General features: G+C 37.5%; 2 protein-coding genes across 2 annotated transcripts in view; both read left to right on the forward strand.

The window, feature by feature from the left end:
- Positions 1-6,617, forward strand: part of LOC122159502 (myosin-IIIa-like) — a 34,145-nt gene extending 27,528 nt beyond the window's left edge. Inside the window, exons 5-6 of the mRNA XM_042817163.1 lie at positions 5,086-5,162; positions 6,468-6,617. Of these exons, the coding sequence (XP_042673097.1) occupies positions 5,086-5,162; positions 6,468-6,617 (227 nt within the window). The remainder of the gene's footprint in view (positions 1-5,085; positions 5,163-6,467) is intronic.
- Positions 6,618-7,239: 622 nt separating this feature from the next.
- Positions 7,240-27,376, forward strand: part of LOC122159639 (myosin-IIIa-like) — a 57,805-nt gene continuing 37,668 nt past the window's right edge. Inside the window, exons 1-8 of the mRNA XM_042817426.1 lie at positions 7,240-7,293; positions 8,774-8,934; positions 17,738-17,837; positions 18,764-18,880; positions 19,961-20,065; positions 20,150-20,233; positions 21,698-21,900; positions 23,362-23,476. Of these exons, the coding sequence (XP_042673360.1) occupies positions 7,240-7,293; positions 8,774-8,934; positions 17,738-17,837; positions 18,764-18,880; positions 19,961-20,065; positions 20,150-20,233; positions 21,698-21,900; positions 23,362-23,476 (939 nt within the window). The remainder of the gene's footprint in view (positions 7,294-8,773; positions 8,935-17,737; positions 17,838-18,763; positions 18,881-19,960; positions 20,066-20,149; positions 20,234-21,697; positions 21,901-23,361; positions 23,477-27,376) is intronic.

Below are 27,376 nucleotides of genomic sequence, written 5' to 3' on the forward strand. Positions count from 1 at the left end.
TTTTTTTTTTTCTCCTCCAAATTTACATAAAGATGTCACTGAGGGCTTACACATTAGAGAAGTTTGACACAGAAAGCTACTGTCTAATGCCAGAGACAAATGAAGCAAGAAAATAGCACTTTCTGGCCAGCAAAGACTTCCTCTTAGTTTTCTCAGGGGTCACAAAATTCACCTCTTGATTTCTTTACCCAGCCAGCCCAGACCATTTTGCATGTGAGAGTGGCAAGCGGGGCTGGTTAGGAAGCATGTTGCAATGCTCCTTTGTTTTAGGTAAGGCTCTAGAATTTATTGAACCTGAGTTTTGGCCCAAAGGATATTTGCTCTGAGCTTTGAATGCTTTGTTATTCAGTTCTTAAGTATGAAAGTAAATGCAGTGATTGAAATGGAATAGTCATGAATTGTCTACAGTAGCCCTGAAACCAGTAGTCCTTGGTGTAATTCAAGATTGCTAGAGGGTTGTATAGATGGTTGCTAGAAGTATGTCTGACCTTTCTTTATAAGTCAGATAAATTCTTGTCCTTTCTATGTCATTTTATTTTTGCTCCATAATTGCTACTCAGGATTCTGAGCAGTCATTGCATTTACTCACCTCTTCATTATAGTACATACATTTTACATAGTATTCATTCAACACCACCTTCTTCCCATAGTTCTGTGGCTTTTTCAGGAACCTTTCTTTGTCCACATCTGTTTCATAGAGTATTAGGATAAGAGGTTTCTCAGAGAAGCCTCCATACCTGAAGGCATTCAAGGCCAGATAGGATGGGGCCCTGTGCATCATGATCTGCTGGGAGCAGCCCTGTCCTGGGGCTGGAATTGGGTAGGCATTAAGGTCGCTTCTGACATAAGCCGTTCTTTGATTCTAAGAGGAGGTTATTAAAAGCCTTCTTGTCTCACCTGCTGTATACTAGATTCATTTTTACCTGAAAGTTGTATCTAATGACTTAGTTTGCACTGAAGTATTTTTGTCCTGATGTGTTTCAGATATCCTGTCCCAGCAGCGTAGGTGTTGCTAGTAACCCAGATGATCTTAACAGGTAAACCGTGTCACATAACAAGGAGAGTATTTCCTGCATTTTTCTTGTCATACAGAGGAAAAATCCTTTCTGAGTCTCAAAAGTGGCAGTCAGACTGAATCAAAACGTTTAAGGAAGGTACCACCTAAGAATGAGGGCTTTCTTCACTGGCATGCTGCATCAGAGGTGTAGTTCACAAATCCCTGAGTCTCTACCTATATTTTTTGTTTTATTTACAGTAAATTTATCTTTTTCATCCCACATTTACTTAATACCTGTTAGTTTCATATTAGACACCATGTTTTTTCTCTCTCCTAAGCTGCTTATGTATATGGTCTTCTTAGATACTAAGCTTTTGATCATTTTGGAGTTGCAAATGGCTGTTTGGTTAGCTTTTGGATATGCCATGTTTCAGTTGAAGACTTGCATCTTGAATGTTTGTTTTCCTGAGCGTTTCGGAAAGTTTAGTTTTCCAGTTGCCCTTTTCTTAGTAACAGTAATCTGTTTCATCATTAAAACATGACATGCATCAAGACAATCCGTTAAAACAGTGGATAAGATGATGATGGACATGAAAGAAGTTGAGGTATACTCATGGTCTTTACTTGTGAGACTGATCTTTAGGAATTCCAGGTCCTTGAGACCAGTTGGGAAATCCAGAACAAGGAAAATTTAGCCTTGGTGTGGGAGGATTAGGTTAGCAAGCATTTAAACAAATTAGATTTTAAAACTGTAGGACTGCACCCATGAATGCTGAGGAAGTTGGCTGATGTCACTGCAAGACCACTCTTGATAATCTTTGTAGGGTCTTGGAGATCAGGGGGTCCCAAAGACCAGTAGAAAGCTATTGTCGCTCCTGTCTTCAAGAAGGGCAAGAAAGAGGATTTGGTTCACAATCTTTTTCAGGAGGAAAGGGTTACAAAGGGTTGCTTTGCTAGGAGGATGGACTCTGAAGGCACAAATGACAAATGGTTATGGAAGTAGTAGCCAAATGATGGTACGCATTGTGTAAGCCCCTTGGAGTTTTTATATACAGATATGTGTATATACAACATATAAGAATTGCAGTCTTCCTGCTGTGTGCAAAATGTCAATTTAGTAGAATTTGCTAGGGCTCACAATTTCCTCGTTAACATCAGCCAGCACAGTGTGTATACTTCTGTCAGAGAACATAATCATAAAACAGTATTGTACAGCCTCTCAATTTAGATCAGAACAGTGTCTGCTCAGATTGGCTGTAACTTTGAGACAAATCTTTCCTATAATAATAGGAAGCTCGTTTCTGCCCTATATTTCCTTTATTGAATAGTAAGGTCATAAGTAGGTAGCTTTACTTTCAGTGTTACTCTAATATGCCAGTTTTTGCAATGAAAGGCGTATATAATACTCATGATGTAAAGTTGCTAATTTCCTTTTTTTTATTATTCATAACCTAATGCTTGACTTAAACAAATAAAATAAAAAAAGTATATACTTTCCAACTGTATGCACAGTTCTTTTGCACATTAGGAAAGATTCTGTGGTGTGCACTGGTACTTCCAATGCACTTGTTTATTAAGCCGTTAATTTTCATGAGATTTATAATTTCTGTGTACTGAAACACTGCTTTTGGTTGTATTTTTAAATTTCCTTAGGAGAATATTTGATTCCCTTTGCAACAAAGCAGTAGTAAAGCAGATGGGGGAGGAGCAGGATGTTATTGTTAGAAAAAGAACGAGTTTAAAAAAGCTGGCTAGCTATATGCCTGACTGGTTACTGAAATGCTGGAAGAAATGTTACTAAGTGTGGAATTACATCATCTTTCCCCTATGCACAGAAAGTGCCCAAGGAAATATCATTTGTCATAAGACCTACACTCCTTAATCTAAAATGCCACTTTACTGCTAAGAGCAAAAGGATACAAACAAACAAACAAAAAACCTAAAGAAAGTAGTAGTGAACAATTCAAATTTAATCAGCTTTTTCCTGAAGTAAAAAAAACCAAAACAACAACAACAAAAAAGTGTGGGGGGAATCCTTCTCTTTGAACTATAATTATTAAATAAACAGAAAAAAAAAGTGTGTAGGCAGAAGATTGTGCAGATCAATGTGTCTTTTATATTTTGCTCCTTATCTCCACAGAAAGTTATGATTATTTACAAAATATGGCACTGGAATAATAAAAATTCAGCTAGGGCCTTTCTTTGCCTGCAGATCTAAATCCCAGCTCCCATTCCAAGACTACAAAAAAAGAGCTCAGCACAGGAGACTCCCACAGCATGTAGAAGGGGAGTGTAGCCTCTTCTCCCTTCAAAAGGAGGGATCACACACTGGTATCCTTTTGTACCACTACAACAACCCCATGGTAACGTGTGCTTGCCTCTTGCTTTCTGAATGTTATGTTTTGTTGAAGGCCAGGAATAAAAACAAGGAAACAACGTCAAAGCCCCTGCTTGGCTGAGCTTGGAACAGGGTTGATGGACTTTGTACATAACCTCATATTTTCCTGCATTCCATGATGCAAACACTGTGCTGGACTTTCTGTGGTCATTGAAAGAAGGAAGAGATTCAGCTTTTTCAAGCCCTGAGTAAAGTAGTGGGAGCAAAGGCAGTGGTTGAGTTTGTCTTAAAGGAACAGGCTGATTTGGGAGTCAGGATTTTGCTGCCCTGTTTTCAGCAGTTATGTACACTTCTGTGATTGACAAATGCAGAAAATTTGTGAATCTGAGCTGAACGCTTGCTTGAGAGTAAAAAGCAAATCAAGTCTGCAATGGATTGTTTACTTCCATGGAAACAAACAAACAAACAAACAAAAACCTTAAGCAATCCTATTCTATCCAGACAAAAATTCAGTGAGTATATTTTCACTGGGCAGTTGACACGAATTGCTCCTGTTATGAGCCATCTGCCAAGCTTTCAGGAAGGTAAGATCAAGCATATTCAAACCAGAGAATGCAAAGAGTTTAAACTTGCCACTGGTGCTTACTGAAGCTTCACATTTCAGATAATAAAATGGCATTTGCAGAGTGAAACTGAAGCCTTTTATTTTCTCAAAAAGAATATAGGTTTATATATGAAGGCAAAATAAACAAGCTTCAGTGCCAATCAGAATAAAGTTGACATCAGAGTATAAAACAGCATCTTTACTACCATCTTTTGTATCAGAACTTCAGAATATGTCTTTGGTGGATCTCACAGTTAGCTTTGATTCATAAATCCATAACAGTTCAGGACCTGCTGGTGAAAAGGGTTTGTTTTCTCCACACGTTGTACTCTCTTTGCACACACGAGAGGTATTTCAAACAATACCACCTTTATTTTTAAAGGCAGAAAATTGTTAGCAGGCAGATCAGAAGTTCACTAGAAGTTCACCAGTAGCTCACTAGAATTCCTGATGTTTCAGTGTGTGTTTTAATCTAAAACCATAAGCAATTTTCAGATTTCAGAGTCCAGTTTCCAAGTATTGGCCTGCAACAGTTAATTCCTTAAACTACAGCTCATGTTGCAAAGCTGATTTGCAGGCATTTGATGTTGCTTCAAGAACGGGGAGATTTCTGTTTTTGTGTTTTTGATGTTTCACCATTTTACTGCTTCGTCTTTATGGCAGAACAGCTAAGAGATGAGGATGAGTATCTTTTATAGCTCTTAACCTGAAATATGTACATAAGGAAACAGAGGTCTAGTGTCAGTACTGAGCATGAGAAGTAAAAAAGAAACAAGGGAAAGTACAGGAAAGTACTTCTTTTTTTTTTTTTAACCTCCTGAAATGCTTTACCATTCTCTTAAAACAGGATATAAAACTGTAATTAGCCAGTCAAAATATATGGAGTCAGATTACTAATGAAATACTCATTGGGGACTAAATCTCAGTCCTTCTGAAGTTGCTGGAAACAAATGCACGGACTCTGAGCTGAAGTGCTCAATTACTTTGAGGATTGGGCCTATAGCAGAGAACTGGAAGAATATAATAAAGACACCTGCAGAGGAGGTCGTGGCATGACAAGACACAACAGGGATGGTACCGTTCAGAGGGACTGTCTCAGATGGAAATAGCAGTTGCTCTGATTATAGCTTCCCCTGGTTCTTCCAGGTGTGTCTGCTCAGCTGACCAGCACTCGGCTCCGCCGGAACACCTCTGTGGGCACCCCGTTCTGGATGGCTCCAGAGGTAAGATTCGTGTTCCAATGTATTTCATCAGTGGTATGAAAGCTGTCAAATTCTGTATTTCTGCTCTTTCTCCATTCTTCCTTCTTTTTTCTTTCTTCTTCCTGACTACTGGACCTTCTAAAGGACATTTCTATTTTGATAGGTGAAAAAGTGTTTTAAACCTATTTACATAAATGGTTGCAAGGATTAATTTAAAATCTTTTTTTATCTTTGAAACTGCAAGGTTAGAGTGAAGGAGCAAGAAGCTGAATTGCTTAGTTAAGTATTTTCATTCAGGAGGAGCGAGTACTACCAGCGATCTTTTCCAACCTTCCAAATTTGCAAATTATGCCAAGTATCTCATCTCTCTGTGGATGGATGGAGCCCAGGGTGGTACTGTATATACTGGGGCTTTTGCTTTTGAATTTCTTCATCTGGAAAGCGTTAACACAATGTATTTATAGGCAACAGCAAGAAATGAACAGTTCATTACGAATAAATAAGATGTATTATGTGTATTTGGGGATTTTTCCAGCTGAAGAATATAAATACATCCTTTAATCTGAAGCAGGAAACAAAAAATTAGTTACACTGTTTAGTGTTATACTTAGTACTTAGGCTATTTGTGTCTGCACAAACACGTGTGCATATATACATGTACATCTCTTTGTAGGACAGAAATTACTCTATGGACGTATGTGCTTATAAATATACATTGCTTGTCCTCATTGGTCTAGACCTTTAGATCTAGGTAAAGGGATGAAAAATCCTTAGTTCAGCTGGCATTGTGAATGAGCTGAAATGTATATGAAATTGAATACATTTCCTGCAATCCATTGGCAAACCACATTCTTGATAACTTAGCTTTATCCTTGAATTGGCTGAATAAAGACCCAATGGAAGATAATGAATTCAGCTCTTGCTTTCTTCCTTGTGTTCTTCATGGAGAGAGCAGAGTAACTCCATTCGTTCTTTTTCGGGAATAAATCTGCAGAGAAGTAGCTTGGGGTTGCTGAGTTCCTTGCTTCTTCCCTTAGCAGTGGGATGCAGTTTTCTACCTTCAAGTGAATAAGCCAAAGATTTGCCCCCTTCAGTCAGATCAGGGGACATCTGATCAGATAACAGGCTGTGTTCACAAAAGACTTGCTTTCTCTAGGTCACACTTTGCTTTTTCAGCAGCACTAAGTTTTAACTTGCAGAATATGAGCAGTTCTGTTTATTTTATCCAATATCTCTATCCAATAAGAGTTTTCCCCATCTATGAGTATGCTCTTAAATTCAGATATTTGACTGTCCTGTTACTGACCAGGTCTTTTCCTCTAATAGGTGATTGCCTGTGAGCAACAGCTGGATAGCTCATATGATGCCAGATGTGATGCATGGTCACTGGGTATTACTGCAATAGAGCTGGGAGATGGAGATCCACCGCTTGCTGATTTGCACCCTATGAGGGCACTCTTCAAAATACCAAGGTAGTATCTTAATGTTTTTAATTCTTGCTGGGCTGAGAATTATTTCCATTGAGCATTAATTTCCATTAACATTTCTTCAAACTTAGACTATGAAGTACATACAGTCCTTCATACTATTTATACTAAGGGGAGGTTAGAAGTATTCTGTCCAGATGTATCTTCTGAGACTCTGCTACAACCATGCAAAGCCCCTGAGAAATGTAGAGAGGACTGTGGCTGTGTTTGTGAAAAAGCCATGAAAATTTCCCCTTTGGACTGCTGCTACCCAACATACACAAGCATAGGACATAAGCACTGGACTCATGCGAGTCCCATGTATGTTGTTCTCGTGTATTGCCATATTTGAAAATGAATTGTGGTAGTTATACCGAGTCTTAGTGGATCAGTGTGTCAAACAGGCACCACAGCTGTCCTCAAATGTTATCACATGTCTTTTGAAGCAAAGTGTTCACGTACATTTAGTCCCTTACCTTTCATTAGCTTGTGGTGTTCCTGCCAGCTGCAGTATTGCTGTCCTTAGGCAGTATCTCTGGCAACTTTTGTGCTTTCTTTGAAGCTGGATGTAGAAGTACCCAAATTACCACTTCCAGTGTTTCAAAAAGCATTGGTCTCAAAGAATATAGGGAATGACCTTACTGCAGTCAGTGGATTTCATTCCAGCAGTTGTAGTACCACAGCATGTGAGACCACATAGCATATATGAGTGCTCCAGGTCCTTTTCAGCCAAGTAACCCAAATTAATTTAAACTGCTTTCTTGTTTAAGAAATCTTGAGTGACTTGGCACTGAAGCAGAGCATGAATGCTCTTCCCACCTCTATTTGCTACAGGAAAAGCAGAATCAAACTGTTGAAATTTCATCTAGGCCTTCAAAAAGCCATCTGGCTTATACGCTTATAGGTATTTGGTGCCTAACACTCTGCTCAGGAACAAATGTAAGATCCACTGCCTTTTAATTTCATTAAGAAAAACACAAAAGTTCAAGAGTTAACATTAGGCATCACTTAAAGAATGCGGTTTTGATAATTGATTTAACAGTAAAGAAGTCACCTCATCTATAGGCATTTGCTTTTGTCTAAGTGAGTATGCTTAGTGGAAATAGCACTTTTCATTGAAAGGAAGGAGACTCAAAACAATTTGGACATTAGTACCTAGCATAAGAAACTTTAAATCAACAACAAAGAATTTTTTACTTACAGTATATCTGTATCTAGTTCTTCACTTGCCTTCTGAATATCTCCTGATAAATCAAACATGGCTAATAATGAGCTAGTTTCTTCCTGCAGTTTGTTCAGTAAGCTGATTAATTCAGTCCTTCTGGAAAACCTTTACATAGAATTTCTTTTTAAAAATGTCTTAAAGTGTATAGTTTCAGGCTTGGAAAGAGAGACTTGCTATTACAAGTGAATAGTGATTAATGGGTCGTTAGTTTCATTTCTATTTATTGATTTGATTGAAAAAAGTACAGTAATTCTTAGCTATGGTTGGTAGATCCTCTCCATGCTATTTTTCCTTGTTAGTTATGTAATGCAGAAGAGCCATTGAGGCATTGTATCCTCTACCCATACTCCTTTTACCAGTGGAAATCAATATCTTTTTTCAGTGGCCTTCTAAAACTCATTACTCAGCCTGCCTTCACACATCGTTTTTGGCAGCTGAGTAGCTTATTAACTTATTGTCACTGACCTTTGCAGGAATCCTCCTCCAACACTACAGCAGCCTGAACTGTGGTCATCTGAATTCAATGACTTCATTAACAAGTGAGTAACAACTGAGACCACTGTAACCGAATATGGAACATGTATAAATGTCATTTGTAAAATATCATTGTATTCTCCATGGAGATATGTTGTTAGTAAAAAATTTTCTGTTCTGCTTCCTTCAATTGTAAAAATGAGAAGTGTTTTGGGTGGAGTCCTTTGACTGTAGGTGAGTAAGGAACTTGTTTTTTACGTTAAGCATTTGCAAACAAATGATCTCAAGTTTCAAAAATCAATGATTGAACTTTTAGACCTTATCAATTCTGTGAAATCTTAGAGTTTTCAGTACTGAAGTGTTGTGAATAAGATGGATGTATTTATTATGACAGTATGAGTGAACTACAGACAGGCGTGTCAAAACTTAACAATGACCCCTGAATGATCATCTGCTTTTTCTGCCAGCACAGGTGCTTAACTAAAGACTATGAGAAGCGCCCAACGGTATCTAGTCTTTTGCAGCATGATTTTATTAGGCAGATTGAAGGAAAGGAAAACATGCTACAAAGACAACTTATGGAATTTATTGATGTTCATCAACAAATGGGAGTCACTGAAAAGGCAAGGTAAAAATAGCTAAAAAGTAGACCAGTTGTGGCAGTCTCTTTATACTTGCGCTGTTTCTGAATGGCTGGTGCTCAGAAAAGGATTCACCTCTCATAACTTTAGCTGACTGAAAAATACAGTGTTTAATCTTTGGGTGCCTCCTATAAAACCAATAGAAAGTGGAGGGCATTATGATTCACATGAGATGAGATAATCTTTAGAAGTGTCACCCCTTTTTCCTCTGATTCTAGATGCAGATTAGGATCCTAGCTTTCAGAATACTAAAGATTAGGTGAGATGAGAGTTTGTAATTCACTTATATTTCCATGGTTATTATTGACTGAAGATGCTAGAAATAACTGATCAGGTTCCTGCAAGAACTGGATGCTACTGACTGAAAACAGTGATAGAATCAGACTTTGCAAAATTAAAAATATTTTATAAAAAAGCTTACGTCTTATTAAAATATCCTTTTTTCTTCCATTAATATTTAAAATTATTGGTTCTGCATAAAACATGTAGCAGTTGATGGCTTTCCTTTAAAATAACTGAAAATGATTTGGTTCAATACAGCAATTTATTTAGGAAGAAAAATCCACTACACTGAAGTAATGTGTCAGTTGTGGAATGTAGTAGAAGATTGGTATTGATGTATTACTTGTGCTGTGTCTCCTGTGCATCAAGGTAAAGGATGATAGACATTTTTTAAATGGAACATAAAATGTAAAAGACATTTTGAACTACATGGGAAACACTTACTAAGGCGTGCCACATTTACTTTTGCACATATTTATAGCACCAACATATATAGCAGTCTTCAGTTCTGATCCTGGAGAATTTTCTGATATAAACTGTCATTTATGGATAATAAGAATATTTCTAAATAATTTTTATTTTCAAGTTTTCTTGGACTCTCGGGAATTGGATGTAGAATGAGTAGCAGCTTCTCTTTTCTGGCATGTCTATGAAAACCTATACACATGGCTAAATTTAAGACTTACTTACACTGAATTTGTATGCTCTTTACGGCACTTAGAATTGATTTAATCCAGAAAAACTCTGGAATTGAAATAAGCTCCTTAGGTGTCAGTGCTGAGCATTTGGACAATACTCCAGACTTAAAAATAATAACAAAAATATAAAAACCTGGATAATTGTGTTAAAACAAATAAAAATCTCTAAACAATATGAATTTATAACTTGATGAAACTTATGACAATGGTCCTCTCAATGCCTAAATCATTTTTGAAAATAAAGCTTCTAAGTCAGTTACGTATTGTGTTTTCTCAATTTCATATAATTTACGTTTTACATGTTTAGCAAGTCCTTCTGTTTTTCAAAATTCTTCAATCTTCATTTTTTTTTAATGTAATTGCTTTATAATGCAAATGACATAAGCTTTCTTTTCCCATGCAATGCAAACATTAAAAAAAGGCTCAATTTGCTTATGCATAGAGCTACCAAGTGGCACTGGAAGAGGAAGCTATTAAGACTTTCTCTGTCCAGTGATATTGTGTTTTTTTTTTAACTGACTGCTCTTTATATGAACCAGATTTTAAAGGAATATATTACTATGTAATGAAGTTACATAGCCTTTGCAGTTGATCAGGTGCAATTTCTGCAGAAATTTTCCCCAAGTATGATAGAATTTTCCTTTTGAAAGTAATGAAAATTTATTATCTGAATGTTTTAATTTTAGCAGTTTACAATGCTAATAAATAGGTTGATACTAATTTAAATCTCACTTACATTGATTTAACCTAATCTTTTCATATCTGAAATCACTGAACATAGTATGAAAGTCTAGAAGTAAAAGCCACATTTTACTGTCACTGTACATATAATGACTTCAACTTAAGTATGTTATTGATTACATTTGCTGGAAGATTGTTATTTGTAGCAGTGAATGTATGTAGGTCATTCCAAAAGTAATGTCATCTTATTTATTTCTGTATAAACTACAACAGATAGAAAAAGCACAATAACACCTCCAGGTGTTCAAAAAACATGTAGATGTAGTACTGGGGAACATGGTTTAGTAGGTGCTGATGGGTTGACAGTTGGACTTGATGAACTTAGTGATCTTTTGCAACCTTAATGATTTTATGATGCTATGTAAATCCAATTTGGTCATGATATAGGCTGTGGTGTGACTGGTCAATTGAAGAGTTTCATCTTAAAATTGCCTGGCTTTCTTTATTATTCTGTCCTGGGACTGTTTTTACACTTATGTGTTATGGCCCTATTGTGGAATTCCTAAACTTTCACCTGTTTCAACAGCTTCTCTTGGAAAGCTCCCTCCTGATCTCCAGCTGTTCTGTTCATAACTCCAAGGCTCCCTCTAAATCTCCAGCTGACTGTTACTGGGAGGCGGTAATTTAAGGGATTAAAGAACCTTCCTTATGCTCAGGCATGAAATTCTCCTGTGTGTTGTATGAGTTCACTGTGTAAACTGAAGAAATTCAGTAATGTGGACTTGAAATTAAGGAATCCAATTGTTTTCTTGATATGTTTATTTTCCTGTTCAAATTATACTTTATTAATAAAAAAAAATTTATTTCAGAAGAGTAAGTACCTGAAAGTTGATAGCTGAGGTCCAGCCACTGGTCTTCCTACATCCACTATTCTTGTTTTCACTTGATATCAAATCACTGTTTTTGTCCATTATGCTGAGGTGTAATTTGGCTCTGACTGCCCTCTGCGGTGGCAATCTGTTCTGGTTATGATGTTGCTTTGATGCTTGTTAGATGTGTAGTTGTTACAGTTCAGAAAGAAGGTGTCATATGAAGTCACGTTCTCAGTGAGTTTATTTTTGCAGAAGGCTAGATCGTAATGTGTAGTATTTCTGTACCATGTCTGCTCAGAAAGGGTCTGTGATCTCTAGACTGAAAGAGGAGCCACCCTATAGCAACTCCCTCTACCACTGTTGTTTCTGAGGTATTTTTTAATGTTGACCAGTCACCGAGGCATTAGGGCATTGCACCAGGCTGTTTGAAATTTTCATTATTATTGCTACTAGCCCAGCAAAGAGAGACCTGGTTTTAGAAAACTGTTGCATCCTTTTCAAGCACCTGGTGAAGGAAACACACCACAGAAAGTAAGACAGATTCTATCATGGAGAAACAGTAAGTTCATCTGAGCCTGATCACCTTTGGGCGCTCCTTAAGCTCTCCCTTGATTTTAGCCAATCCCTCAGTCACACTTTCTTGCTTGTCATCTTATAGCTATTAAAATTTATAATTACTGATCAAAATAATGATTAGAAGTTAGTGCTGCAGCATATATCTAAAAACTGTTCTAAAAATACACTTCTCACCAGGCTGAATGAGGGGAAAAAGCCTGCATTGTAAAGAGATTTACTTTGCAACAGAAATAGCTGTCTTTGAAATGGCCTTCAGAACTGTCGCATTTACACCTGACTGTCAGGTTTGCAATACTTTCATCTTGAGTTGTTTGGCTGTCTTGTTCTTGAGTGCTTTTACAACAATCTCTGCAGAAATGCTCAGTGATTAGTACAATGTGTATTTCCTGGGAATTATGACTCATTCCAGAATGAGCAGTGCATGTGAGGGATATTCAGTGCACCTAGATTTCAGCAACCAACTGTGTTCCCCAAGTTAAGAGACTTATATGCCCTATAAATAAATGTGGGAAAGAGACCCTTCTATTGCAGAGTGATTCAGAGCAAGTGCTTTTGTGTGAGCTGAATTGCTCTGCTAAACGTTTGTCCTGCTGAGCTAACCATGTAGGAATAGCACTGCAATTCAAGGTGCTACCTAGTTGGTTTAACTTTTGGAATGGCAGGGAGGTGAGTTCATAGAAGTTCACATATAATATGCTCAAAGGGGATTGTCAATTTATTCACTAGCATTCAGAGCAGAGAGTACCATATACTTTCCTCCCACGACTTTCCCTGTGTGGCTTCCCAGACTTGTGTCACTTACTTCCCGAGGCTTCTCTCTCTTTCCCTGACTCATCATGCCAGTTGGAGCAGCTGATAACAACTCTGTAAGCTAAACTCTGAGGGCAGCTTGCAGCAGAGAGCAGATCACCACTCCAGCTTGAGGAAAGTAGTAGGAGGAGCTGAGTAACACAGCCCACTCAAAGGCCAATACTGATTGGGTCAAGGTGTCCAACTGAAATCTGTGACAGAGTAGGGATTAAACCTGTGTTTGTTGACTTGTAGACCAATTCTAGACCACTTCAAGCCACTTCTTCCACTCCTGTAGTTTGTTATAGGTTTTGTTGTACCAGCAAGGTCTGTGTATTACTGCACTGTTCCTGAGGGTGCAATATATAGTATAGTTATGCTACAAACTCCTCTCGGGCAGTAGGAATTTCTGGCTATACAGGCCTGTTCCATATGCTTCTGGGTAGTTCCCATCTCCACAGCAGAATAGAAATGCAGTTCAGGTCTCCTTCCATACAATACAAAGGACAGCAATGATTCTTAAATGAATAATAGTTTAACTCTTGATGCAAAGCAGAAGAGATTTGTTCCTCCTGCATTCAAGATCTCTGGGAATAATGCTCTTCAACAGTCTCATCAGTCTGCTTCTCATTCTTCCTGAAGGTGGGATACCTCACCCACCAGGCATTGCTCATTTTTGGAGCTTCCGCTTTGTCTTCTCAGTGTGGTTCTGCATGTAGAGCATGGACAAGACTCATGAGGGCAACAAGGAACCAATCCAAAGCAGTACTTTTAGAGATATCCTATTTGCTCAGCTAATAACACATTTTCCCTGAATAAGGGATACAGCCTTTTCTTGAGCCTATTATGGAGGGCCAGTAATCTACATATTTGCAGACTGTGGTAAACCAGCACAAACTTTGGCAAACATTGTACAGAGTAACACATGACCCAACTTCTGGAGGTGGGCCACCTCTGAATGAAAAGCCCTGGCAGCACCATGCTCTCAGCAAGGTTGCATAAGCTTGAGTGCAGCTCCTTGAGTGGAGCTGGTGCTGCCCAATGACTTCGACACAGAGGGAGCAGAGGTTTGTCTGCAAAGCACTGTACACATACTTGCAGAACTTAGTACTTCTAAATTTGGGTACAAATTTTGCTTAGACGTAAGGCTATAGTTTTAGTAAAGTGTATGTCTATTGCAGACAAATTTGTTGTTTTTTTTTTTTTTTTGCTCAGTACAACCTTCAGAGAAACAGGGTCACTATCAGTGACAGATCCTGTACAAATTTCTGTGTATTGCTTCTTTTCTGTTTGTCACTTTTAATGATATTTGTAACAGCTGGGACATGTACAGCTGTTTCTACCTTCGTGTTACAGAAAACTGTAGAGGATTTGGCAGACAGTGCAAGAGGGCATCATGAGTCACACTTCCCTTTTCAGGGTATTTTTGGAACAATCAGAAATCTTTTAAATATATTCTGACAATGTGAAGAAGTAAAAGCTGCAGTTCCCTCACTTCGATTTAACTGAATCTTGAAAGACAAGGATGAGTGAAGGTGAAGGAGAAAACACAGAAACAATGCTGCCTTGACTCATTTTCTTGTCCGTAGTAGGTTGATGTTTCTGGCCTTTAGCTGCTTCAGTTGCTTGCTGAGCGTGGCTGTGAAATCTAATGTCGCCAACAAATGATTTCTGATAAGAAGAGAGAAAATTGGTTATTTTGGTTCACAATGTCTATGTGCATGATAGTAATGAAACTTCAGCATAGATGTCAACAGCACTAAAGTGGTTGCTGTTTAGCAAGTGAAGCACTATAACTGCCCTTGAGGGGTCTGTGCCCTTTGACAGCAAAGCAGAAAAATATTGTGTTCTGCAAATCTGCTCTGCTGTGCTCCATGAGTGGAGAATGTAATCTGTTTTAACAAGCACTACTGTTCTCATAATGTCAGCTGAAGAGGATTACAAGAGAATCAATTTTATGTAATTAAACTTCCTTGGCAGAAATAAAGATTGTTTCCTTAAAAGAGAGGGGAGAAAAAAAAAAGTCTCTGTAGCTAGAACATTTCCCTCCATTATTGCAGGGCTGTTGTTAACTTCCTGCATTTCATTAAAAATGGTCATTGAAACAAATCTGGGAAATATCGCTCTTACTGACACTCAGTAACATCTCCCCATACTGTGTGTGTAACAGTTTCACCGGAAAGCCTAACTTAGCAGATGTCTTGTATTGGATCATTCTTTGGCAGTGAAAAATAACAGACTAGCTCAACTTGATGCAGTACTGCAGCTCCCACATCGTTCCCTCGCGTGCACATTGATAGGTCTTTCTCAAAGTCGTACTGATACTAGAAGCATTCTTTGGACATAAAAGGACCTTTGCGCAGGAGCAAACAACAAATTCCTTCAACTGCCCAAACATAATTTTCTACTGCAGCTGTTAAAAGGATGGAGGTATAAATAGAAGCGTGGGTTATGGAGGGGAGAGGTTTCTCTTGAGGGGATAGGATTCTGCCTACACCTCTGGCATCAAGTGCAACCATGTCTTTAGCTGGTAAATGGAAAAATCAAGCAGTGGCAGACTGTGCAAAGCTAAAGAGTTAATTTAAGTCTTAATATTACCTCAAACTTTTAAATGTGACCTGAGATGCATCAACCCAAGAATTGCCTCACAGTGTTGTTGCAAGTATTCAGTGCTACCAAGATAGTTCTTGCAGCACAAGTTCCAAAAGAAGAAGATCCTTTCTGGAGGATGTTTAATTGCTTTATATCAGGTCTGTCCCTTTTGGTGCTGCTTGTTTGTATTCCATGTGTTTTCTGCTTCAGGATACTTAAATACATGCACAATTACAGCCCATTTATGGGTACATTGTTGGAACAAAGACCACAAAGCTGTACTGGCTCCTACAGTGAATTCTTACATTTGTGCCTTTATATTAAGGTTGCAAAATTAGTCATCTGCAGTGAGTAGGAAACTCTTGCCTTTGTGCTTACAGGCAGTGGAAGAGCTTTAGTGGTAACTGGCTCATGCCTGAGGGAGGGGAGAAGCTGCTCTGCTGCTGGCACCTGGGTGAGGACAGACCCTGTGTCACTCTCAGAGAATCATCATTAGAGATGAGAGAAATAGAGAGAAGTGCTGGATGAAGTGCACTCATGCCTGCATGATTGCATTCAGTTTGGGAGGACATCACCTGCCTATTTCTTTGTGAGCCTTTTCAGGCTGGCAAGTGACAAATAAAGCCAAGTGGGTGCCTGCCTGACTCTGTAGCTCTGCATCACCCTCAGCACCCAGCCTGCCTGAACTGAGCCAGTACACAAGAAACAGGGAATGTTTGTGGAGTGGGTACAGGCCGTGACCTCTGCAGTAAATCGTACTGAGTGAGCTCAGAAGATACTTAGCTTGCCCTATCAGGGTTATGTTTGTTCATTCTAGCTTTCCACATTGGTGTAGCTGCCTTTTTCTCCTCCCCACTCTTTATTGTATATTGAAGGCCTTGTTTGAGTAGAAAAATCCTGTCTGCTTTTACTCACACTATATGTCCCAACGTCAAAATTACAGAATTTCCTTGATCTTGTACGGAATCAAGATGAAAAATGATTGTGTTTCACACAGGGTTTTCTGCTGTCTCAGTTTACCGAAGTGTCTGTTCAGTAGTACCACGGGGCATGCAGTCTTATCAGGAGATCCAGTTCACTTAGTAGTCTTTTGTGTTTGTGCCATATTGTGCATCTGAGCTTGATTTTATTTGGTTTGTGAACTCTGCTTTTCCTTATCCAGTTTCCCTTTTCCCAATTTTCTCCCATATCCTAAAGAAAATACAATTAATACAAATTGTAAACTGCATTTTTACTGTTTTCACTGTGTTTAGCAATGCATTTTTTTCTTGGATAGAGGTGAATCCAATTTGGGGTAGGAATTTTCTTGCTAATTTCTGTAAGACTGCATAATATTTTTTTCTCTTGATTAAAAGAGAGATTATTTCATTCTGTCGTAGTTTCAGCTGGGATGGAAAATTATTTTCTTCAGAGTATGATGCCATGTTTTGGTTTTAAGATGAAAACAATGTTAACACACTGATGTTTATAGTTGCTTCTAAGCACAGTTATACAAAGCCAAGGCCATTCTCAGCAAAGGGCTAAGGAGCTGAGATGGAACAGAATTAGGACAGCTGACTTAAACTGGCCAAAGGGATATTCCATGCCATCTGACATCTTGTGGAAGGAGTTCTGGAGGGGTTGGGCGTTCGTCGCTCTTCTGTTGCTCAGGGGCAAGCTAGGCATCAGTAGGGGGGTGATGAGGAATTCTTTGTGCATCACTTCTTTTATATGTATGTATATACATATATATATATATACACACACACACATTATAATTGTTATCAATTTTCTCTATCTTAGTAAATAGATTTGTCACAACACACAGGTTCTACTTTGTTTGTTTTTCTTCTGTTTTCTTCCCCATCTCACTGGGAAACAAGGGAGTGAGCAAATGACAATGTGGTGCTGAGCCATTGCAGGGTTAAGATAAACTTTACTGAAATTTAATCCTAACAAAAAATATTTGAACTTTTAAAATGTGTTTCTAATTTATACTTTTTTTTTACCTTTAAAGAATAAGAAAATTCTTCTGGATTAGGATGTATTTCACATATTCCAGTGGTTCTGTAGCACTTTGCTGAACAGTCTGACCAGCTCAGGCATCATTACTAAGCTAGAAGTGTTACCATCCTGAATGCTTTGTCAGTACTAAAAAAAAAATAATAATAATTTCCTGTTCTGTTGTTCAAACGTTCATGTATTTGAATTCAGAACAATGGAAATATGTGATATTTTGGCTGAATTGCTGTTGAGGTGATTACAGATGCAGGATACACTCTGTTTCCTTATATCAAGAACATTTATTCTGTCTTTTCTAGATTTGAACGTATTCATACAAAGAAAGGGAACTACAGTAAGTCAGTAGTTTCAAACCAAGAAGATGTAGATGATTTAGCAACCTTGGAGGTACTGGATGAGGTAAGAACTTTCTTTCTCGTGTTTTCTTGAGGAGATGTAGTTGGATATTAAAACAGTGTCATGTACTTCTATTGTGTAAGTGTACAATAGCATTTCAGTTTATGCCAAACAATTTTAGATGAGATTTTTCTGGAGTGATCCCAACTGTATGGTAAAACACCTTCTGCAGTTAAAACCTCTGACTGAGTAGTATAGTAGTACCATTTGTTTAACTGGATGTATATCACTGGATTTTAAATAGCTGATTTTTAATGATATGTTAACTTGAAATTGATCCAAGTCCAAGAATAGGCACATTCTCACCTGTTGCTTGTACATGCAGAGTTGTCCTTAACTAGCTTACCATACTATTCCTAGGCTGGGTTCTCACTGACTTTCTTTGGTGCAGAGATGCATTGAGATCAGTTTATGTCAGCTGAGGCTCTGCCCTCCTCAGGAATCCCACTGGTTTGTCAAAGATCAAAAGTGAGTCTACTATGAGGATGGGAAGCATGCATAAAGATGGAGAGAAATCTGCTGTGTTTATAGCTTAAGGTTCAAAAACAGGAAGAAGAATCAGGCCACTGCACATTATCTGCAAGTGATAGAGGCCATCGGTGGTTGTAAACAGTCATTCTTCCTCTGTCAGGCTGTACATAAATAAACTGGTACAGACTAAAACACTACTTATTAACTAATTTTTCTATAGACACTTGGGGATTGGTAAGTGTACCTTGTTCAAAGGGAGTTTGGACACAAGCAATTATGAATGCCAGGGTGTTTGAAAGTATTACTTATCTGCAATCAAGATAATGTGTATTCCTGGCCATTAAAGTCTTCTTTTTCTCTTATCTTCACCTATTGTAACTATATTCATGTTCTGTCTGTTTTCCTTATATTATTTTTTTCTCTCTGTGAGACTGTTCTTTTTTTTTTTTCTCCATCAGAATACAGTGACAGAGCAGTTGCAGAAGAGTTATGCCAAGGATCAGATCTACACATATGTTGGGGACATCCTCATAGCTGTCAATCCATTTCGGAATGTAGACATTTATTCTTCACAGGTGTGAAAATTTAGTTTGATTCTTTTCTGCTGGCACTTATTTCCAATAAAATATGACTGTTCATAAGTATAAAGTAAAATTGTTCTTGAAATTTATTTCAATTCACTCTGAAAAAGAAGAATTTCCAATACAGTAGTCCTTTTAATTTCATGTTGATACACATCCCTATTGTGTTGAATTTCAGCATAGAAATGAGAAACGAAAAAAACAAATAAAAGCCTCTCAGGTATCTTTATGTCTGCAGATGGCTTATATCATGTCTTAAGTGCAGATGGCTATATCTGAGCAAGTCACCTATTTTGATCAATAGAGAAAAAAAGGATTTTTGCAGTTGCTGTTCTTTCAGTGACTTTCAGTATTCATTCTGAGTTGAGATAAATTGCACTAAAATTCATGAGATTTGTTGACTAGACCACCACCAATATGAGCAGTTAGTTCAGAAGTAGTATTTGTGCTGATGCATACATTAATTTGCCTGAATCTTATTCCTTTTGGTAGGAGAGAGCATTCCTCCTCCTCCATTTCCTGTGGAGAACTTCTGCCAGGGCAATTGGTTGGATGTAGAAGGTGGGGAGATTTCATCCCAAGAGAGCTGTGGAAGCCGTAACTATTTAATTGATCCGACAGTTCACAAAACTATTAAGTAAAATTTTAACTTTTGTGAATTTGCCCTTTCACTATACACAGGGAACAGATACTAAATATTCAGTCATACATAATTTGCCATTTTTAATTGTCAGTTACTTTTCTGAAGTTTAGACATCAGTATCATGCACAAAAAGCAAGATGATGTAAAGTGTAATTTCATTTTAAATTACATAAATAAGGCAACATTATATTTATTCTAACAATTCAATTTTCGCGGCATAAAGCTGAAAGCATACAAAATTGTTTTTTATCTTTTTTAGCAGTTCTTATACTACTAAATGCAGATCCACAGTACAGTGAATGCAGTAACTGCTCACTCAGAAGCAGCAATACTACTAAGAAGGATGATGTACACTAATTTGAAAATGAAAGATAAGTGAAAAAAAGTCATTAAGGAGACATAGAAAATGTTTTCATTTTTCTTGTGCTTAGCATTCCAAACTGTATATTGGAGCCAAACGGACTGCCAACCCTCCTCACATTTTTGCTGTTGCTGACATTGGTTATCAGTCCATGGTGACATACAACTCTGATCAGGTAAAGATGAGATGACCTATTTATATCTTTTACTAGGATGAGAGATATGTAATGAGCTCAGACTTATGGTTTTGTTCTCTGCAGTGCATCGTTATTTCTGGGGAAAGTGGAGCTGGCAAGACACAAAGTGCCCATCTTCTGGTTCAGCAGCTCACTGTCCTGGGCAAGGTATGATTCCCTGTAAGCTTCTGTAAGGCTTTGGTATCTGAGATCTAACTGAATGACTGAATCAGGGGCAGGACATTGCTAGAGGACCAAGACAGTAAACATTTTCCTAAGAGCTCCTATGAGTGCCCCCTTCTAGTGAGGGCTTATGCCAGTTTAGTTGAATGTCTTTGTATCACCCAAACTGTTAAACTATCTTAGACCTTTTTGCCTCTCACCACAACCAGTTTGCTGTCACTTAGATGTGTTCCTTCTGGGAAGTAACCATCATAATTAGCAGAAAGGGATTTTGCATTTCCCAAGTGATATGCTAGCAAACTGATTTACCAGTGTGGTGCAGTGCACTTTAAACATATGGTAACATGGATTGTAAAAGCAGGCAAGCCATGTCAAGTGATGGACCACAGAAACTGATTAGCCCTGGATTGTGTATTTCCACTTTCAGCCAGCCATTCGTTCTGCAGAATGCTGTATTGTGACATGCTTTGTGGTATATGTATGCCTTTCTTTCCATATGCTTTATGTAGGAATGACCACTCTGATAATGAGTCTACTTATTCAAAAGTATAGTGGACAGCCAAGTATGTGTCAGTTTGTGAAAGTCCATTGTATCAAAGGCTACATGTGCATAAGCAGTGGCGCACTCTAGATGAGATGTAAGGCCTCTATTGATTCCATTGCATTTTGATGCCTTCTTGAGTCTGCAGGGCCATGTTTCTTTGAGATCCATGGGAAGGAAGGGACCTGTGTATCTGGTAAGGAAAATTAATTGATCAGTGTGATTGATAAAAACTCAAAGACAGCTTTTGTCCATACAAAGTGAAATATTTTTCCCTCTGAAATCTTACATTCCTTACTCCAATGAAAAACTCCGTCTACATATTGAAGGTATGCCTACATGTTTGAATGAAGGAGTGTACTCAGCTGGTTTTGTGTGAGCTGGCTTTCATCTCATTCATGCAGATGCAATTGGAGTGAAAATTAGAAGGACAGGGTCCAACACCCATGTGGATACAATCTGTAATTGCTAGTCTGTGCCACACACCTGTGCTCTTGTCACGCACACTAATGAGTCAAGGTGTGAGATATGCCTTACCTTGTTACAGAAACAGTTTGATCTGTTCTTTGACTGTAGCAAAGCAGCGAGATTAGATGAATGGCTGAATAAATAACAGCACGCCCATTTGTTAATTTCTGTTCAGAAGCTTATGCCCAACTCCAAGTATTGAAGCAGCACCATTAAGATAATGCTCATGAAGGAAAGCAGGAAAGCCTGTGTGTGAGGGTTGTATTGCACGGGGTTAACTTACTGATATAGGAAAAAAAGGAAAAAGGCCCGAGTGCAACATTTTGGAGTACACAAAAGTCACACTACGTGGTGCAAACTGGAATAGGAAAGAAGCACTTAAGAAGGAATGTATTTGAATAATTACTGCTTATTTTAAGTACTGTTTTTCTCACTTCTAGGCTAATAACAGGACTCTACAGGAGAAAATCCTCCAGGTGAATAACCTTGTAGAAGCATTTGGAAATGCAGGCACTATCATCAATGATAACTCCAGCAGATTTGGAAAATATTTGGAAATGAAATTTACTTGTGGTGGCACTGTAGTAGGAGCTCAGATTTCAGAGTACCTCCTTGAAAAATCCAGAGTTGTCCACCAGGCAGTGTAAGTATAAAAATAATTTTTTACCTCATTTGAGGTTTATGGAGGAGGCTTACAATAATGGCAGTTATCTCAGGACAAAACAGAAGGAAGAGTAAGGAGTACACTGCTGTGTGTGGTTGTGTTGTGATGTGGATTTTTACATAAATGATTTATGAACGGTTAACAGTTCTGTCAACTAATTGAAAACTACTCCTATTTTTTTCATTGCCTCCACAATTGCTTAAACAAATCCCATGAACGTTCATATCTGATATATAAAAAGTATATTGGAATGTCTAAAGAATAAAAGCTTTCTAATGGTTCTTTGTGGAAATTATGGAGAAATCAAAATTTTACTTTGACGCAAACTTTTAGTATTATATAAATTATGTGGCTTTAATTGCTTTATGTTTCCTCTAGTATTTTAGATTTGTTTGCAAAATGTTCACTTTCTACTTTGGAGAATTTATGCAGGATTACTGACGAGTGCAATACAGAGCAATTTCTGTTGTGTGTATATCTCATAATATGAAAGAAAAATGAAATGGCATTTCTAATGTATTAAAATTATTGAAATGTATTTTCTGTCACGATATATAGTAAAAATATTATACCTACTCTGTTTCTATCTTAGTAATGATAGAAAAGATAGAGCTTGAGACAAGGAATCTTGTTGTTTTAAATTTTTCTGCTTACTGGTCTTTTCTCATTTTTATTCATTCTGTAGTTCTGTATGACCTTGTTGCCTGTTGTATATTTCTGGTATGAATGATTTCTGAATCTCACTGGCAATTTTTTTATTAACAATTTAAAGTTAGATGCAGGTTTATAAAAAGCTTTTTTCATTTCCAAGTTGAACATAAGCACAGAAAGTGCTTTTTTCAGGATAAAATTAGCTTTTTCCCTAAAATATCACCTTTTTCTTAACTTAATGTGTGTTTTTTTTTCCTGTCACCATTAGTTGGTATTTACATTTTGCCACATGCTGAGACAGAAAGTCAGCAAACCATTTAAGTGCCTCAAATGTGCTTTGGGTAGGTGTTTAGAGATCTGAATTCACAGGAAAATGCTGCTGAGCTGGTTAGCCTGAGAGGCACTGTAGGAGGTTAGTGCTTGAAGCCTGAATTTCCAAGGGCTCCTGAAGATGTTGGTGTAGAGCAGTGTTGTCTTTGCTATCAAGTTGAGTGAGCCTTGTCTGTTACCTTAATAGCATTTAATTGTAGTGTGTATGTCATCAATAAATGTAACATAGATACACTTCTAAACAAGTTTCTTTCTTGTTGCAGAGGAGAGAAAAATTTCCATATTTTTTATTATATTTATGCTGGTCTTGCAGAAAAGAAAAAACTGGCACATTACAAATTGCCAGAATATAGACCTCCCAGGTAATACTGTTTATTTTTACAAAAATTGATTCCTTAGAAATCTGATGGTGTTGAATTCCTAACCTCATTTAAATTCTAACTCTGTCAACTCTTCCAGATATCTGCAAAACGATCATTTCAGAATAGTGCAAGACTTTATGAACAACAGCTTTTATAAGTCGCAGTTTGAATTAATTGAACAGTGCTTCAAAGTCATAGGTTTTACTCTGGAGGTGAGTGCTGATAACCCTTTTTAATGAATTTTAATGGCTACCTTGATAAGGGAAAACATGAATAAAGAATTGAAATAGTCACCCTTGTTATTTTCCTCCTTTAGCAGTATTGTTTTTATGATATTACGTGGTCAACTTGCTGTTATATGCTACATTTAAATTTTTAAGGTTTTAAGGCATAAACCAATAAAATGATGTTAGTCAACAAGGCTTTGATGTTCGTGAACACAGCACAGCTGAGTGATTGGGGAAAAAAGGCTTCTGCAAATTAAATGTTGTAACTGTTTATTAGTCTATAATTTTGGGGGCTGTGAATATGAGCTTCATCTCTGTTTTAAGATGATGTCCATGGTGGGAGTTCTAAAAATTCATTGAGTTTATCTGGGTTTTGATGAACTCAATAAATTTTCACAACTCCAGGGACAAAGTTGAGTGAAGTTTTTACATTCCTTTAGAGTGGATGTGATCACTGAACATTAACTGAACCCATTCTTCCTTTATCATCTCATACCATTGCTCTACTGGCCATTAAATCCTTCTCACCAGGCTGTTTTTCATGTAATTGCAGTGAAAACCAGGCCTCTGTACTTATAAAATATGACTCAAGGGAAATAAACCCCATCCTGCACCCTTGTTCTCTCATTTTAGAAGCTGTGCATCATGGCTATAGTTTACCACTGACTTTATCAATCGCAAATGATATCAGGAACACAACCCATATGGTATCTGTGAAATACAGAACTATTGCTGCCAAATGGATGCATGTTTTAATCTGTCTATCAAAATCATATTTTGTAAGAAGTTGTTCTCAGAAAACTACTCTGTTAATTTCAGAATGTCTTGTTTCCCTCGATATTTTTGAATAGGTAGCAGAACATCCATTCTGTTCCTCCATACTCCTTTTACATTAAGCTGCAGTAACAGCAGTGTTCACAGTCTCTTTCTCCTCTTGTGTGCTTATTCATAACTGCTTGTAATAATATCACACATCCTTTCACACCTGTACTTTCAGCACTCTAGAAGCAGCCTGGGAGGATATGCACAGTTCAGCACTGATAGCAGTTTTATCTCACTAAAAACCTTGATATGCCCTAATTAATACTGTGTAAAGCAAGAAGTGTGTTCTTGTTCCACACTCTTTTGTTCACTTCGATAGATGGAAAGAATAGTCCTGATCATCCAGAAGAGGAGACCGTTCTTACAAATTAAAAATTCATTTATAATACCATCACTGGCTGCATTAAGCAGTTCTAACTTGTATCTTCATTCAGTTTCCTCAGTAAGCCACAATGAGCTTAATCTGTGAATGATTATCTTCGTGTAGACTTGCCACAATTTCAGAAGTAGGTGAAGCAATATAAATAATCTGTGGCTACATGTGAGCCCCATCCATGATAACCTGTCTTACATTCTCCATTGGTTGAATTAGCCTGTCTGATGTTGTGTTTGCAAGAGTGAAGGAACAGAGGAATCTTTCTCAGTTGAGGCTGAAACTGCAAGGAACTAGCACTTGTATGTCTCTCCAGAACTGCCAGGAGGACATTGCTTTCTCTATTTCTGCATCAAGTGGCATAGCAGGATGCCAGCAGGGAAGGGAAGTTTGACTTGTTTCCAAATGGTGGCAGAGGTGTGAATAAGTGCTTATTTTGTGTTTATACACTGCTTCCCAACCCTTCTGAGTGAACTCAGGATGTGTACACCACTCTCTTTGAGGAGTGATGGCTAGTGCCAGAAATCAGAGTGTGTATGTACAGAGACGATTTCTTTTCTATTAGGAAAAAAATGCCGTAAGACAGAGTTCCTTTTCTAAGTTGATTTATTTCTAACTAGCCTTGAGCTTTGATATTCACCCTGCAGTGCAAAGGAAGATCTATATATACATATTCTGTATTTTATTATCAGAAAGCCTTGAATAAAATATCTTCTTCAGTTAAAACTGAGACCTAAATAAAGCTTTCATTCCTTAAAATTTGTTTTTAACTGCCTCACAGCCGTCAATAGTACTTGTCAGTATACCAGCCTTAAAATCACACTGTTTCATCTCAAGTTGCAAGGCAAAGTTAATGGAAAGAACTGTCTGAGGTGAGCAGTAATCGTGCTGTATAAAACAGATCAAGCCAGATTTAGAACACGCTGGGAAAGGGAATAGAGCTGTCAGCAGCAATACATACTGTACAGCATAATGGCAGAAGTTAAGCTCTTCATTTTCAGTGTCTGTGTGTCCCTAAGCTTAAAATGTAAATGATTGCTTAAAGCCTACATCAACTGTGAGTCAATTATCCTGAGCATAATTTTCGAGTGTGCTCATATAGTTTGTCTTGCTGTCACTGGAATAATTAATTTATTAACTGCTAGATTAACTTCTCTGAAAGTGCTGAAAACAAGACCAAGTCCTCTAGAGCAATTAAGTAAGGATTGTATCGGAGTAAATGATGCCTGACATGGAACCAGCAAACAACTGAATATCAGGAATAAAATGCTGTGGAGTTATGAAAATCGTCATTATAAAATACTAATCAAAGTTATAAAACTGCTCATTGTAAAACAACCATAAAACTTACAAAACTGGTCTTTATAAAATACACTATTACTCTGTGCCTCAGAATGTGTAGTATTGGAGATTGCTAGCTTAAAACTGAGTCTGTTTTACAGAAACACTTCAGCATTTCTGAGTAGAAAATACAGATCATTGAGTATACTGAAAAATATTCACAGTTCAGGTGAAAATTCACAGCTGAAAATTGGCAGTTCAAAATCTATGTGCAAAGAATACCTTATTTCATTAGTTACAAATTCGATTTTGTCCTATGTAATTACTTAAAATCATTTACTGTAGGTATCACTGCCCTATTTCAAGGCGGAATCTCTATTCGGAACCTACTAAAACATTTGAAATCTATACATGTTTAAATCTATTTAAATACAGTCCACACCAAAATACTGTGGTGAGTATTCAGTTCCTTAGTGACACTTTGAAAAGTTCTTTACTAAATTAGAGATATGAGTTCTCACTCTTCTCCCAGTGAAGCTCATTTCCTGATGACACTGGAGTGGTGGGAGACCTGTTATTATTTGGAGTACTTTGTTTCCGTGATCCAAGAAACTTAAATGCAGGTTTTTAAAATATTTTTGCTGAGGTAGGTATTACATTTTTAGACAAGGTTGAGTCTGCAGACATGGTGAAGGGTGGAAATAATAATCCTCTGTGTTCCCTCTGTTTGCACAGAACAGGGAATAATTGCTTGGGAAAGTATTCCTAAAAGAAATAGTCCTGTGTCAGACAATGGGAGAAAGTGTTCCAAGCTTAGAAAGAACACGAGGATGCCGATCACCTGCACCAAAGTGACAAGCTTCTCAGGCTACTAAGTGTTACATCTTTTTTTTTTTTTTACATATACTTTCCAGGAACTTGGAAGCGTATACAGTGTTCTGGCTGCCATTCTAAATGTGGGTAACATTGAATTTTCCGCAGTGGTATCTGAACACATGATTGACAAGAGCAACATTTCCAATCCAGTAGCCCTTGAAAATTGTGAGTTTTTTCTTTCTTTGAATTTGTTTTCCTTTTAGCATTTTAGTAGCAAATGTATTTCATTGCAAAAAGTTATGAATGAGGGCTGTATTCACATGGAAATTTTGCAAGAATTAAATGTTGGAATTATATTAATTCCAGGCTCACCTGGATTCAAATGTAAAAAGAAAAAAAAAACATTTTATGTGACTAACTAGTTTGCTGGTATTCAGGAAACATGACTAACATTGCAGATGCTTGAAAAGAAGATCATTGGAATTTTTCCAAGGTTATTTGAACATTTGATGGAGAACCTCATTAACATTTTGAACATTTTTTTCAGTTTATTTCATAGATCCTCATTATTTGTTCCGTGCATGTACATGTTG

This window comes from Centrocercus urophasianus, unplaced genomic scaffold (genome assembly GCF_019232065.1).
Source record: "Centrocercus urophasianus isolate 14NV4802_14NV808 unplaced genomic scaffold, USGS_Curo_1.0 seq_16, whole genome shotgun sequence".
Taxonomy (NCBI): Eukaryota; Metazoa; Chordata; class Aves; order Galliformes; family Phasianidae; genus Centrocercus; species Centrocercus urophasianus.